The sequence below is a fragment of the Phyllobates terribilis genome, unplaced genomic scaffold, assembly GCF_046119375.1.
Source record: "Phyllobates terribilis strain yellow unplaced genomic scaffold, ASM4611937v1 Scaffold_98__1_contigs__length_5973952, whole genome shotgun sequence".
Taxonomy (NCBI): domain Eukaryota; kingdom Metazoa; phylum Chordata; class Amphibia; order Anura; family Dendrobatidae; genus Phyllobates; species Phyllobates terribilis.
Window position 1 is genome coordinate 3,647,196 of NW_027362858.1, and position 15,782 is coordinate 3,662,977.

Below are 15,782 nucleotides of genomic sequence, written 5' to 3' on the forward strand. Positions count from 1 at the left end.
AATGTTGATGACTATGGCTTACAGCCAATGAAAACACAAAAGTCATTATCTCAGTAAATTAGAATACTTTATAGCACCAGCTTGAAAAATGATTTTAAAATCCGAAATGTTGACCTAATGAAATGTATGTTCAGTAAATGCACTCAATACTTGGTTGGGGCTCCTTTTGCATCAATTACTGCATCAATGTGCATGGAGGCAATCAGCCTGTGGCACTGCTGAGGTGTTATGGAAGGCCAGGTGGCTTTGATAACAGACTTCAGCTCGTCTCCATTGTTGGGTCTGGTGTCTCTCGTCTTCCTCTTGACAATACCCCATTGATTCTTTATGGGGTTAAGGTCAGGCGAGTTTGCTGGCCAATCAAGCACCGTGATACTGTTGTTTTTAAACCAGGTATTGGTACTTTTGGCAGTGTGGACAGGTGCCAAGTCCTGCTGGAGAATGAAATTTCCATCTCCAAAAAGCTTGTCTGCAGAGGAAAGCATGAAGTGCTGTAAAATGTCCTGGTAGACGGCTGCGCTGACTTTGGTCTTGATAAAACACATTGAACCTACACCAGCAGAAGAGATGGCTCCCCAACCATCACTGACTTCACACTAGACCTCAAGCAGCTTGGATAGTGGCCTGTCCACTCTTCCTCCAGACTCTAGGATCTTGATTTCCAAAAGAAATGCAAAATTGAGGACTTCTGGTTCCAGCGCTGGTAATGTAGGGAGGATGACTCCTGAGCTCCCGGCACCTCCACAGACCTTACTAAAGTACCGGCTACAAATAGCGGCGATAGGCTCCGTAACCAGGCAAGTCAGGAAGACTGAACGGTGGGGCACGCGTCCCACCTACATGGAATGATATCTACTGCGCAGCAATGCCAAAAACAAGACAGCCCGCGCTTTCAGGGAGGTGTCATGGTGCTGGTACATGCAGACACTCGCGCCACTGCAGAGGAAAGCAGGCTGGAGACGCACATGAACACTGGCACCGATGCTAACAGAGACACCCAGGTACTGAGATTGGACTATAAGAGACTGGCCTCGGAGGTGGCCTATAAACTATTACCTGAGATATTACATACCTTGAAATAATCAGTGACACAGGCACTGCAGGCAATGCAGGAACAGCTACATGAGGCCACTGAGTAAATAAACAGAATAGAAACAAGGATATCTGCAATAGAGGACGATGCGCACACTGATCAAGAGAGTCTGGCTAGACTTACAAGAGAAAATGTTGTATTGAGAGACTGAATAGACAACCTGAAGAACAGATCCAGAAGGAGTAATCTCGGAATAGTGGGACTGCCAGAGACATTCCCCTATGAAGAGCTGAAAAAACTCTGTGAAATAGACATACCCAAAGCACCGGACATCACAACAGGACGCAAATCTGAAAGGGTGCACCGCATTGGTCCACCAGGAAATATGGAGAAAGGGGACAATAAAAGACCAAGACAAGTAATAGTAAAGTATCTTGATTTTTCTGATAAAAATGACATTATATAGAAATATCGCCGCCTCAGACAGCCCCTGTTGGTCCGAGGGGTAAAACTTCCACTATTTGAAGACTTTTCAGCTGAAGTAACCAGACAACGCAGATCCTTTGCTTTAATCTTTTCAGTCTTATTTAGCAAAAATATACGTTTTCAATTAAGATATCCAGCAATTCTTCATATAAGACTGTGGGATGCATCCTCCAGACCCTTCACAGATCCGAAAGCAGCGGAAGCGTTCATGGATAACATCTTGAATCTACAACAACAGGACAGCCCCTATGCACGAAGAACAGATCCTAGAGAGTCGCAAGGAACACCTGAAGAAGACATCGGGTGATCACCCCCCTCCTCATCAAATTCACCGAGAAAGCAGAGGCAAGACAGGAGATCAAAAACCCCATGAAAAGAAAGAACTGTTGGGACAGTGAGTAAAAGCACTCTTGGGGAAAGATATGGGAGTCTACTCAGGACGTTGATTATATAAGACTCTGTGATATTCCTCACATATACCCTCCAAGTGTCTCACCACCTTGCCTCATCCAGATCTTGGTCTCTCCCCAGTAATATCCATTAAGGGCTAACTGGTAGGAGGGTACTGAATGTTTTGTATTTTCATGTAATATGTTGGACGAGTCTGGGGGAGGGGGGGGAGACAATAATAAGGGTATAATTTGAAAAGAGGGGCTATAGGAACAATCTGAAAGGAAAATGTGGCAAAAAAAAGGGGGTGATAGATAAATAAATAAAATGATACAGGAGGTGCCGTGGTGAGGGAGATTTGACCAGGAAGAAGTGAAGTCAAAGAAGCTTAAAATACTGTATATAAGCTTAGGGTCATTTATTAACATGGTCATCAAGTTTGGTTCATGTTTAGAGTTTAAAAAAGCCAAGTTTTGTTTGTAGGGATCTATAATAAAATACAATCCTGGAGCGGTTCATCTACACACGTTATCTCACTTGAACAGTTGCAGCTGAAAGCAGGGAAAGGGGGAGAAAAGGGAAAAAATGGGGGAGAAAAACCAGACACTTGGGGGAAAAGGTAACCCAAAAAAATGTTGGAAAAAATTATGAGAATAATTTCATGGAATGTTAAAAGGATACGCTCTCCGCAAGAGCGTATGATGATTCTTTGTCACCTGAAACGCCTGAAGCCAGATGTAGCTCTACTCCAAGAAACCCATTTAGAAAAAAAAGATTTCCGGAGAATGAAAAAAATGTGGGTGGGTAAAGTTTTCGGGGCATCATCGGTTGATAAGAAAGCAGGGGTGCTCACATTAATGAATAAAAATATAAATGGGCAGATGAGTGAAACTTATGTGGGAGAAGACGGTAGACTTCATATTCTGTCATTACCTGTAGGGGAGAAACGTATAGCTTATACAATGTCTATGCACCAAATACAAATAATAAAATCTTCTTCCATCAACTGGAGAAAACGGTAATAGCAGATCTGGGCACAAATAGAATAGTGGGAGGTGCTCTAAGTTAGGTGGTCAATGTTGAGGAGGACAGGAAGAACTATCAAAAGGCGACCAAAACCGCCAAAAGACAGGATAGAGTTTTACCCATTTTGTTTGTCTACGGGGTTAGGTGATGCATGGAGACTACTACACCCTCAGAATAGGGAGTCCACTCACTATTCGCATGCGTGTGGCTCGCTATCCAGAATAGATTATTTTCTCATATCGGCAAACATACTAAGAAGGGTAGAGGAGACCCAGATGCAAAACATAGTAATATCTGATCATGCATTGATACTGTTAGATATAGCTGATACACGCCAAAAGGTTCAGATTTTTTATGGAGATACTCCTCCTTATTGAAAGATGATGAAGGCTTCACCCTAAGAGTAAAAGGATTAGTGGTCAGATTTTCTAATAGATAACGAAGAGAATAGGGAAAATAATAAATGACTATGGGAAATGGTAAAAGCAGTAACAAGAGGCAGAATAATGTCATATGTCTGTGGCAAAAAAAGAAACACTCAAAAAAAATTCGAGGAGGCCTCTGAGAAACTTAGAGATGCCTACACCAAATTTCAAACCAGTATGAATAAACATAACAGGGAAAAGTGGTTGAAGGAACAAAGATCGTGTGGGTGGAAAAAAGGGAACAATTATACCAGCGGGATCTCGAAATTAACTTATCCAAATATGGAAATAAATCAGGGAAAATGATGGCGAATCTGGTGAGAAATAAGTTAACAGTACAAGGCCCCCAATGTTTGAAGGACTCGAAGGGTAACATCCCAGGAAAATAACAGAAAGACTAGGATCCTTTTACAGAGATCTGTATAGCAACACCTCTACTGAAAAGTTTGGAAATAGCACTTTACTAGAAAGGGTTAAACTACCAAAACTGACAGATGAGTTTAAACAACACCTAAACGCCAAAATCACACTAGAAGAGAAAATAACCACCATCAAAAAACTCCACAACAGCAAAGCACAAGGCTCAGATGAATACACAAGTGAATTCTACAAAACGCTAATAGAAGACATAGCCCCTCTTTTAACAGATCTATTTAATGACATACTGGAGGGAAAAGGAATGATTAATTCAAGCGTCATGGCCTATATCAAATTATTACATAAACCAGGAAAAGACCCAATGGGCCCGGGCTCATACAGACCGATTTCTCTCAGAAATGTTGACAAAATACTCTCCAAGATAATGGCAGATAGATTGGCCACCATCATGCCAAAGCTAATATCACGCACACAGTCAGGTTTCATCAAGGGTAGACCGGCCACGATAAACATTAGAAAAGTACTATTGACACTTGACAAGATAAATTTTAACCCAAGGACGAGAGAAACACCAGCTTTACCTGCAATAGATGCTGAAAAAGCTTTTGACAATGTAAGATGGGATTGGATGTATATAGTGTTGAGAGGAATGTCTTTTGTAGGCCTCTTCTATGAATATATACGCACCATATACTCATCTCCGAAGGCACGGGTATACAGTACAGACCAAAAGTTTGGACACACCTTCTCTAAATTTAAACATTTTTCTGTATTTTCATGACTATGAAAATTGTACATTCACACTGAAGGCATCAAAACTATGAATTAACACATGTGGAATTATATACATAACAAAAAAGTGTGAAACAACTGAAAATATGTCTTATATTCTAGGTTCTTCAAAGTAGCTACCTTTTGCTTTGATGACTGCTTTGCACACTCTTGGCATTCTCTTGATGAGCTTCAAGAGGTAGTCACCGGAAATGGTTTTCACTTCACAGGTGTGCTCTGTCAGGTTTAATAAGTGAAATTTCTTGCCTTATAAATGTGCTTGGGACCATCAGATGTGTTGTGCAGAAGTCTGGTAGATACACAGCTGATAGTCCTACTGAATTGACTGTTAGAATTTGTATTATGGCAAGAAAAAAGCAGCTAAGTAAAGAAAAACGAGTGGCCATCATTACTTTAAAAAACAAAGGTCAGTCAGTCTGAAAAATTTGGAAAACTTTGAAAGTGTCCCCAAGTGCAGTTGCAAAAACCATCAAGCGCTACAAAGAGACTGGCTCACATGAGGACCGCCCCAGGAAAGGAAGACCAAGAGTCACCTCTGCTTCTGAGGATAAGTTTATCCAAGTCACCAGCCTTGGAAATCGCAGGTTAACAGCAGCTCAGATTAGAGACCAGGTCAATGCCACACAGCGTTCTAGCAGCCGACACATCTCTTCAACAACTGTTAAGAGGAGACTTTGTGCAGCAGGCCTTCATGGTAAAATAGCTGCTAGGAAACCACTGCTAAGGACAAGCAACAAGCAGAAGAGACTTGTTTGGGCTAAAGAACACAAGGAATGGACATTAGACCAGTGGAAATCTGTGCTTTGGTCTAATGAGTCCAAATTTGAGATCCCAGGGGGAGGTGGATCTTCCTGGTTGCAAGTTCTATAGAAAAGGGTTTTCAATACCCAAAGTCATTTCAACAGTTTTGGGTGGAGGAGAATGTTGTGATCTAGCGGCAAAATGGAGATCACACGATTGTGATAAGGTCGGACTACACTACTGATAAAGCAACCACAGCCGGTGACTGAGAAGAATCAATGACTTCTCTGTATTTAGTGGTCACTACTCACCTGGCCAGCCATATGTAGGAATCTCCTCTTTACACCACTCAACACCCCTCACATATGTCTCTGTAGTATTAATATGGGTCAGATCTTCACCCTGAAACAAATATCGTAAAAGTCACAGACAGATCGAGAAGTCCCATCTATGATCAGCTCTAATCTTGCCATCTCCACCGTTCTCATTACACAAGTATAAAACATATAATACTGGTGGATAAAACAAGACTGAGCACAAGACCTTCACAGCCGTCTACACATCATAGGGGAAATCTCATGACACCTTCTCTCCATCTACCTGATGATCCTGAGGAGCATTGGGATCTTCTTGTTTACAGTCCTGTCGAAGAAGAGGACGGGGACATCTCTCTGGTGTTGTCCTCTTACTGGATAGAACTGGAGGAAAGAAAATTCATGGACTGAATTCGTTCTTTACATACAGATAATTATAGGCCGTGTGTATTTAGTCCTGTCTATTACCTGGTGATGTGAGGGGCTGGGGAACCTCCATCATGACGTCCTTGTACAGATCTTTGTGTCCTTCTAAATACTCCCACTCCTCCATGGAGAAATAGACAGCGACATCCTGACACCTTATAAGAACCTGACACATACAATGATACCATCATCCCCCCGATCCCTTCATAGCGTTACTGTATAATGTCCCAGCATTCCCAGCAGTGTCACCTCTCCAGTCAGCAGCTCAATCATCTTGTAGGCGAGTTCTAGGATCTTCTGGTCACTGATGTCCTCATGTATCAGGGGGTGAGGTGGAGGCCCTGTGATTGGGCTCAGGGGTCTTCCCCGTCCCTCAGACACAGGGGCCTGACAGCGCTCACTAGAGGTCTTCTTCACTACTGTGTAATCCTGGTTATGGAGAGACACATTAATACATCTCACTCTAGACATTTCCAGAGTCCTCACCTCTCCAGTTCTGTCCATCTGTTATTCCCATAGATAAGAATGATGTAATGTAACGTCATCAGAATCTCTCACCTCTCCAGTAAGCCGGAAGAGGATCTCTAGGGTGAGGTGTAACATCCTCTCCACCATCTTGTCTCTGTCCATATCCATCCTTGATGGATAAAATCAGGAAAATTCTCTTATATAGAAGATCTTCACTGATCTGATATTGTAGAGACCTGAATGAGAAGATGAGCCGATGTAACATCATAAAAATCCTGTGTAATTGTAACATCCCTGGTGGCGTGCTTGCATAGTGCACCACCTCCCACTATGCAAGACCGCAATCTTACCCATCAGTCCAGCCTGCAAACCTTGCTCCAGTTCATGCTGTGTGCTTGTCCCTTGTCTGACTGCTTAGGGCGGCGGCCCGGTTGCTTCCTGATTCTTATAGCTGCTGTGGGCGCGCTCCTAATGCATCCCCAGCCTATTGCTGTGAGTCACTGGATATTTAAACCCCCTCCACCCTGAAGGTGGTGCCTGAGCAACACTAACAATCAGTGTGCTCCTTCGCCTCTGAGTTGCCAGGTCCTGTTCTCATCTTGTCTGTTTCCGCCATCCTGGGGGCTGTATTCCCAGGCCTGTTACCTGTGACTTCGTTCCAGTGTCAGTTCCTGTCTGAACTATCTCCTAGCCTGTTGTCTGTTTATTTCTATATCCGTACCTTCCCTTTTTCTGCAGTGTCTGAACCTGCACCTAGCTCCAACTCGTTGTCTCTCTACTTCTGTTTGTGACTTTAGAGTCCACTCGCTACTTCGTTGTAAGTACCTTGTGTGTATCTGGTTCTGCTTGTCCCTTTTCCCTTCCTCCATATCTACCTCCTGTGTTCTAACCGTCTTCCTGTATTTTCCTGTCTGTTCCATGTGAACAGAGCCCAGTCCTCTCTGCCTGCACCTTCAGCCCTGTCCTGCTCTGCTTGTCCACCGCTCCTGCGGTTTCGCTCTGCTCCCCCTTGTCCACCGCTCCGGTGGTTCTTCTCTGCTCTGCTTGTCCACCGCTCCAGCGGTTTCGCTCTGCTCTACCTTGTCCAGCGCACCTGCGGTTTCGCTCTGTCTGCTTGCTCACCGCACCAGCGGTTTCTCTCTGCTCTGCCTTGTCCACCGCTCCGGCGGTTTTGCTCTGCTCTACCTTGTCCACCGCACCTGCGGTTTCGCTCTGTCTGCTTGCTCACCGCACTAGTGGTTTCTTTCAGCTCTGCCTGGTCCACCACTCCGGCGGTTTCGCTCTGCTCTGCTTGCTCACCGAACCAGCGGTTCCTCTCTGCTCTGCTTTGTCCACCGCTCCGGCGGTTTCGCTCTGCTCTGCCTTGTCCTCCGCTCCGGCGGTTTCGCTTTACTCTGCTTGTCTACCGCATCTGCGGCTCTGTTCCTGTATCCCAGTCTGTACTGGACCCTATCCAGCCTGCGCTCCAACCTGCTAGTGCCTCCCTATCTGCACGCCAGCCGTGCCTGCCAGTACCTCCCTGTCGGCATACCAGCCGTGCTTACCAGTACCCACCTGTCTGCATACCAACTGTGCCTGCCAATACCCACCTGTCTGTATGCCAGCCTAACCTGCCTGTTCCTGCATTCCCCAGTTCCTGCATTCCAACAGCGATGTCCGGGGTCTGACCTGGAGTAGCACCTGGTCCTTCTGCTCGGTTCCTCCCTGGTGCACGGAGTCGACTGAGCTGCCATGCGACCTTGGTCGGATCGGGTTGATACTTAGTTACGCCCCTCCAGGCACTCCTCGGTTCATGGTACAGTGGGATCACTAATCAAGCACACCCCAGTCAGTCCGGGCGTGTGCATAACAGTAATAATACAATTACTGGAGATAATAAGGGGAAACATATGAGGAGATTTATTATTTTACAGTATTTAGTTTTCTTCTTTACATCTAGTAATAAAACCTATATACACTGCTCAAAAAAATAAAGGGAACACTCAAATAACACATCCTAGATCTGAATGAATGAAATATTCTCATTGAATACTTTGTTCTGTACAAAGTTGAATGTGCTGACAACAAAATCACACATAAATCATTAATGGAAATCAAATGTATTAACCAATGGAGGCCTGGATTTGGAGTCACCCCCAAAATTAAAGTGGAAAAACACACTACAGGCTGATCCAAGGTTAATGTAATGTCCTTAAAACAAGTCAAAATGAGGCTCAGTATTGTGTGTGGCCTCCACGTGCCTGTATGACCTCCCTACAATGCCTGGGCATGCTCCTGATGAGGTTGCGGATGGTCTCCTGTGGGATCTCCTCCCAGACCTGGACTAAAGCATCCGCCAACTCCTGGACAGTCTGTGCTGCAACGTGACGTTGGTGGATGGAACGAGACATGATGTCCCAGATGTGCTCAATCGGATTCAGGTCTAGGGAAAGGGCGGGCCAGTCCATAGCTTCAATGCCTTCATCTTGCAGGAACTGCTGACACACTCCAACCACATGAGATCTGCCATTGTCCTGCATTAGGAGGAACCCAGGGCCAAGCGCACCAGCATATGGTCTCACAAGGGGTGTGAGGATCTCATCTCTGTACCTAATGGCAGTCAGGCTACCTCTGGCGAGCACATGGAGGGCTGTGCGGCCCTCCAAAGAAATGCCACCCCACACCATTACTGACCCACTGCCAAACCGTTCATGCTGAAGGATGTTGCAGGCTGCAGATCGCTCTCCACGGCGTCTCCAGACTCTGTCACATGTGCTCAGTGTGAACCTGCTTTCATGTGTGAAAAGCACAGGGCGCCAGTGGCGACTTTGCCAATCCTGGTGATCTGTGGCAAATGCCAAGCATCCTGCATTGTGTTTGGCTGTGAGCACAACCCCCATATATGGACGACGGGCCCTCATTCCACCCTCATGGAGTTGGTTTCTAACCGTTTGTGCAGACACATGCACATTTGTGGCCTGCTGGAGGTCATTTTGCAGGGCTCTGGCAGTGCTCCTCCTGTTCCTCCTTGCACAAAGGAGGAGGTAACAGTTCTGCTGCTGGGTTGTTGCCCTCCTATGGCTCCCTCCACGTCTCCTGGTGTACTGGCCTGTCTCCTGGTAGCGCCTCCAGCCTCTGGACACTACGTTAACAGACACAGCAAACCTTCTATATAATTCTATGTAAATAAATATTTATTTTTTATTTTAAATTCTTTTTTTTACAGGTACCATGGTACCTGGGTCTGGAGGTGAGAGTCTCCTCTTCTCCAGCCCCGGGTACCATCCACACATTGAACCGCATTAACATCCGCATGTATACATGTATACATACGGATGTTAAGCATTTCAATGCAAGTCAATGGCGGCAATTACGCTGCGTGTCCGCAAAAATAATGGACATGCTGCGTATTTTTCCGCAATGATACCCGCATCGGAAATTTCCGCAGCATGTGCACAGCACATGCGGATTCTCATTGGGGACCATGGGGCATGTATTATCAAGCGTTTTCGCTGCGGAAATTCCGCGGCAAAAACGCTTGAAAAACGCATAGTGGGCACGCAGCCTTACAGCTGCTGGCAATGATTGAAGGAGGTCCCCCCTGCCAGCCTAACAGTGAGTAAATACAAATGGGGGGGCCTTTAGTCAGGGATGATAGAGGGGAAGGGGTTAAGTTACTTAAGGATGAATGGGGGCCATATTCCCTCATCGCCCCTTTCACAACTGACTGACTGCACGGTGCACCCCATTCCCTTATCCCCTCTGACTGAGGCTTTTCCCTCCATATCACCCCTGGCTGCACCCCCTCCCTGTATCACACCTGACTGCACCCCCTAACTGATCCTCATCCCCCGTATTACCCCTGACCTGAGCCCCCTCTCCCCTTATCACCCCTGACCTGAGCCCCCTCTCCTCGTATCACCCTGACTGCACCTTCTCTCCCTGTATCACCCCTGACCTGAGCCCCCTCTCCCTGTATCACCCCTGACTGCACCTCCTCTCCCTGTATCATCCCTGACCTGAGCCCCCTCTCCCTGTATCACCTCTGACTGCGACCCCTTTCTTGTATCAACCCATGTGACCTCTCTCCCTTTATCACCTCAGACAGACTTAGCCCCCTCTCCCTGTATCACCCCTGACTGACTTAGCCCCTTCTCCCTGTATCACCCATGACTGACTTAGTCCCCTCTCCCTGTATCACCCCTGACTTACTAAAAGTCTTACTAAAAGTTACTAGCAAAGTGAGGCCCTTGATAAGAAGTTATGGCCTTAAATGTGGCAGAGAGATTTAAGTAAGGGAAAGCTCTTTTTTTATATCACTAATAACGCCATACATAAGTGATTTAGGGCCCCCACCACTATTAGTGGATACATTCACATTATGCATTTGCTGCAGAATTTCTACAATGGAAAACCCATAGCAAATTAACAGCGGTAATATCCACACAGATATAGTGCAGATATTGTTGTCTTTACTGCTGGTTCACCTTTACCACTGAGGCTATGTTCCCACGTTCAGGATTCTCTGCGGTTTTGAAACTGTGTGTTTATGCAGTGTCAAAACTGCAGTGGCCAGATGTTAAAGCATAGTGGATGGGATTTCTAGAAATCCCATGTCCACTATGTGTGCATCTCAGGCTGCGGATCACCCGCGGATTCTGACAAGTGGCACGTCTTTCAGATCCACAGCATGTCAATTTCTCTTGCGGGTCCACATGTGGACTTTCCCAATAGACTAACATCTATTAGGAAAGTCCACAGGAGAAAAAAAAAATGGCGCTGCTCATTAGCATAATGAGGGCGGAAGTGCTGCGACTCCACTGCAGTGTCGGGCCGCAGCGGCTTCACTCTGTGGGAATGTAGCCTGACTTGATCCTTTTGTATTGCAAAGGATGAAGTCGGTGGTGAATATCCGCAGCATCGGTTAATTCACGCTCTGGATTTTCTCAGCGTATGGATGAGATGTCATAAAATCCCATCCACTACGCTGGTGCTATAAAACATTGGTTTAGCTGTTATTACACATCAGGGGACATTTATCATTGAGTTTGCACCAAAATGTGGGCGCCATCTCTTTCTATAACAATAAGAAGTGTACTATCTTATATTATACCCTGATATTAGCGTGTTACCACACAATTGGAGGTCTTATATTTATTTCTATGTAGCTACGTAGTGGGCCCCAAGAATGATTTTCTCTGGTGGGCCCAATGTACTCCAGTCCGACGCTGTGTGAGCCTATAGTAACTCCACTAATATCAGGAATTTTATGTAATTCTACAGCTAAATGTTCCATCATCAATGTGTATAGCAGAGGTGATAAGGGACACGCTTGTCTCGTCCCCTTTTTAATAGAAAATGTGTCAGATAGAAGGCCGGTTACCCTATCACTTTAGGGTCAGTGAAGGATAGAATTTTAGATAACAAGAAAGAGCTCAACTCAATCTGTGGCAATATGCTCTTCAAGAAAGTCCAGTGCACTCTGTTGAACGCCTTTTCAGTGTTGACAAAAACAAGGCACATTGGGATCCCCTGGTTTTTTTTTGCATGTGAAATTAACAATGTTTTATCCGTATTATCACGAGCCTCTCTACCTTTAATGCAGCCAACCTGATTGCTGCTAACAATTGAGGGTAGGTAGTGGGAGAGCCATGGTGCAATTATTTTAGAGAATATTTTGACATCTACATTAATGAATGATATTGGATGAATATTAGGGCAGGCATTTGGTTCTTTTCCAGGCTTTGAGAAAAACCATTATATGACTCTTAACTGATTGGGGGCAAAGGAGGGGAGTCTTCTGAGATATTATTGAGCTCTTCGGCTAAAATGGTAATAACATGGGTACAAATATCTTATAAAATCTATTATTGAATCCATCTGGCCCAGGGCTCTTCCCGATAGGGAATGATTTATTGGCCTCTCCTATCTCTTGTTCAGTGAAAGCTTTGTCTAGTAAATCCTGCTCAGGGGTCTGTCTGGAAGGAAAAGCAGTGTCCATATTTTGTTTCAAGAATATTAGGTGGCATGTCGTGGTATTGTCCATGAATATTATACAGCGAGCTATAACAGCAACGAAATGCTTCAGCTATGTCAATGGGGTTATGAATTTCTGGCACAGGTGTCCTTTTATTTTGTATACATATGTCCTTTACATGCATGGATGTAACCTCCTTCCCAGTCGGAGACCACATTTATTTGTGAATTTGTCCATACGTGTTGCTTGTGCTCTGAGAGCAGACAAGAATTATACACTCAGACACTGGCTGTGTGTTATTTTCTTTCTCCAATGCATCGTATTTATTTCATTTGAACAAAAATGGCAGATTTAGAGATAATATATCTTAATCCAAATTAGCTCTTCTTGAAAGGGCTACCACAGCAACACACACACCAACATACATACAGAGTGGAAATTAAGTATTTGATACTCTGCGGATTTTGCAAGCTTTCCCACCTACAAAGAATGGAGAGGTCTGTAATTTTTATCGCAGGTAGACTTCAACTGTGAGAGGCAGAATCTTGAAAAAAAATCCAGAAAATCACATTGTATGGTTATTACATAATTAATTTGCATTTTATTGCATGAAATAAGAATTTGATAGAAAAGAAAAACCGAAATTAATATTTGGTACAGAAACCTTTGTTGGCAATTAGAGTGGTTAGACGTTTCCTGTAGTTCTTGGCCAGCTTTGCACACACTGCAGCAGGGATTTTGGCCCACTCCTCCATACAGATCTGCTCCAGATCTTTTTGGTTTCGGGGCTGTCGATGCACAACATTTTCAGTTGCCTCCAAAGATTTTCTATTGGGTTCAGGTCTCGAGACTGGCTAGGCCAGTCCAGGACTTTGAAATGCTTCTTACGGAGCCACTCCATAGTTGCCCTGTCTGTGTGTTTAAGGTCATTGTCATGCTGGAAGACCCAGCTACGACCCATCTTCAATACTCTTACTGAGGGAATTAGGTTGTTGGGCAAAATCTCGAGATACATGACCCCATCCTCCCTTTAATAAGGTGCAGTCTTCCTATCCTCTTTGCAGAAAAGCACCCGCAAAGTATGATGTTTCCCCCCACCATGCTTCACAGTTGCAACGGTATTCTTGGGGTTGTACTCATCCTTCTTCTTCCAAACACGGCGAGGGGAGTTGATTCCAAAAAGTTCTATTTGGTCTCATCTGATACACATGACCTTCTCCCATGCCTCCTCTGGATCATCCAGATGGTCACTGCCGAACTTCAAACAGGCCTGGACATGTGCTGGTGTGAGCAGGGGAACCTTGGGTGCCCTGCAGGATTTTAATCCATGACATCATGGTGTGTTACTAACGGTAATGTTTGTTACTGTGTTCCCAGCTCTCTTCAGATGATTGACCAGGTCCTACCATGTAGTTCTGGACGAATTCCAGACCTTTCTCAGAATCATCCTTACCGCACGAGGCGAAATGCAGCATGGAGCCTCAGGCTGAGGAAGATTGACAGTCATCTTGTATTTGTTCCATTTTCTGATAATAAATAATCTACATGCTAAAAAAATATGTTTGTTTCGCCGTGGCTGCATGTCTCATGGCTGTTAGACACCTACAACACATACAGGGATTGCCTAACAAACAGGCAATCCCTGCATATGTTTTGGATGTCTAACAGCCACGAGACATGAAGTCATGGTAATGCGAACATGTTTTTAGAGTACGCCAAAGATACTCAGTTAGCACCAAAGCATGCTTGGATAACCCCTTATCCGAGCACGTTCGCGCATCACTAATAATTGTGCCAACAATTGTTGCCCTCTCACCAAGCTGCTCGCGAATTGTCCTGTAGCCCATCTCAGCCTTGTGTAGGTCTACAATTTTGTCCCTGGTGTCCTTACATAGCTCTTTGGTCTTGGCCATGGGGGAGAGGTTGGAGTCTGATTGATTGAGTGTGTGGACAGGTGTCTTTTATACATGTAACAAAGGAGCAATTAATATAGGTAAGAAGAGAAGAGTAGGAGGGCTTCTTAAGGAAAAATTAACAGGTCTGTGAGAGCCAGAATTCTTGCAGGTTGGTAGATGATCAATTACTTATTTCATGCAATAAAATGTAATTTAATTATTTAAAAATCATACAATGTGATATTCTGTTTTTTATTTTTAGATTCTTCCACAGTTGATGTGTACCTACAATAAATATTAGAGACCTCTCCATTCTTTGTAGGTGGGAAAACTGGCAAAATAGTATGTCAAATACTTATTTTCCACACTGTATATACAGTATATGTACACTTTGGGTCACTTCCATCTACAATAGCCCATAGTATATTCCTAAATGGTCAAATTTGACCACTAATACATAATTAGAGACACAAAAGGATCACCACACTTGTTAATTACTAAATAGTATATGTGGGAAATAACTGATAACACAATTCTGATATAGAAGCTCAGATTAGTGATGAGCGAGCATACTCGCAAGTACTCGGTACTCGCCCGAGCATCTCAGTACTCGAGATGCTTGGAGCTCGCTGAGTACTTGCGAGATGCTCGGGCGGATGCTCGGGTCCCCTCCCTGCATGTTTGGCTCTCTTTACAGAGCCAATGAACATGCAGGGATAGCTTATCACTCACTGTAATGCCGCAGCCATGTTGGTTGTGGCATTACAGTGATTGGCTGGCCGCACAGCGTCATCAGGTCTATATCAGACCTGGCGCCGCTGTACTCGTCAGTCTACTCCGCAATCAGGCAGAGTAGGGAGAGGTACTGCTGAGCTAGGGAGAGATTCGCTTGTTTATTAGGTAGTGTAGGTAGAACAGATCCAAACATATGCATCTCAACAAACAGTCGTGAGGACTAATCCATCTTCAGAGATATCAGGCAGGCAGTGTACATAGGCAGGCAGGCAGTGTATATAGCAGACTGCAGTGCATATAGCACAAGAGGCTCCATTCCAATTCTGCCTTCTGCTGCTGTTAGATATTTCTATACAAAGGCCCAGGTCTCAGGGGCCAGGAATACTTTTTTTTTGGATCTTAATCCTCATTATTTGCTTAAAAAACAATCCAGAGAACACAGTTTTTCTGCGACATTTGCTTGTTGGCACTGCAGAATACAGCCAGGTCCTTTCAATAATACAGTGCTAAAAATCCAGCTATTTAAAACTGTATTTTCTCCGTCACACGGATCATATATACGTTTTCAGAAAATACTACCATTTCTGGCCTCCATTAAAAATTTGTTTCAGTGTGTCAGCGAAGTGTTTGACACCGGTTTGCTGTTTAAAATAGTTACCTACAGGCCAGGTATTTAAAACTGTGGTTTCTCCGTCACATAGATCACATATAACTTCG

The 15,782-nt window shown here is 44.6% G+C and overlaps 2 protein-coding genes across 9 annotated transcripts in view; both read right to left on the reverse strand.

Annotated features, from left to right (window-relative positions):
- Positions 1-15,782, reverse strand: part of LOC141198608 (uncharacterized) — a 540,563-nt gene that overhangs the window by 109,032 nt on the left and 415,749 nt on the right. The gene's annotated exons all lie outside the window — the stretch shown is intronic.
- The window catches only part of LOC141198618 (uncharacterized), a 216,215-nt gene that overhangs the window by 3,508 nt on the left and 196,925 nt on the right, over positions 1-15,782 (reverse strand). For 3 of the 5 annotated variants that reach the window (XM_073663053.1, XM_073663055.1, XM_073663051.1), the window contains exons 2-7: positions 8,148-8,345; positions 6,570-6,715; positions 6,261-6,440; positions 6,054-6,177; positions 5,872-5,969; positions 5,583-5,673 (exon numbers count right to left, since the gene is read on the reverse strand). In XM_073663053.1, coding sequence (XP_073519154.1) covers positions 5,583-5,673; positions 5,872-5,969; positions 6,054-6,177; positions 6,261-6,440; positions 6,570-6,647 — 571 coding nt within the window. In that variant the 5' untranslated portion in view covers positions 6,648-6,715; positions 8,148-8,345. Of the gene's footprint in view, positions 1-5,582; positions 5,674-5,871; positions 5,970-6,053; positions 6,178-6,260; positions 6,441-6,569; positions 6,716-6,829; positions 8,346-15,782 lie in introns of all 5 variants that reach the window. The other 2 variants (XM_073663052.1, XM_073663054.1) reach the window with 2 other exon arrangements.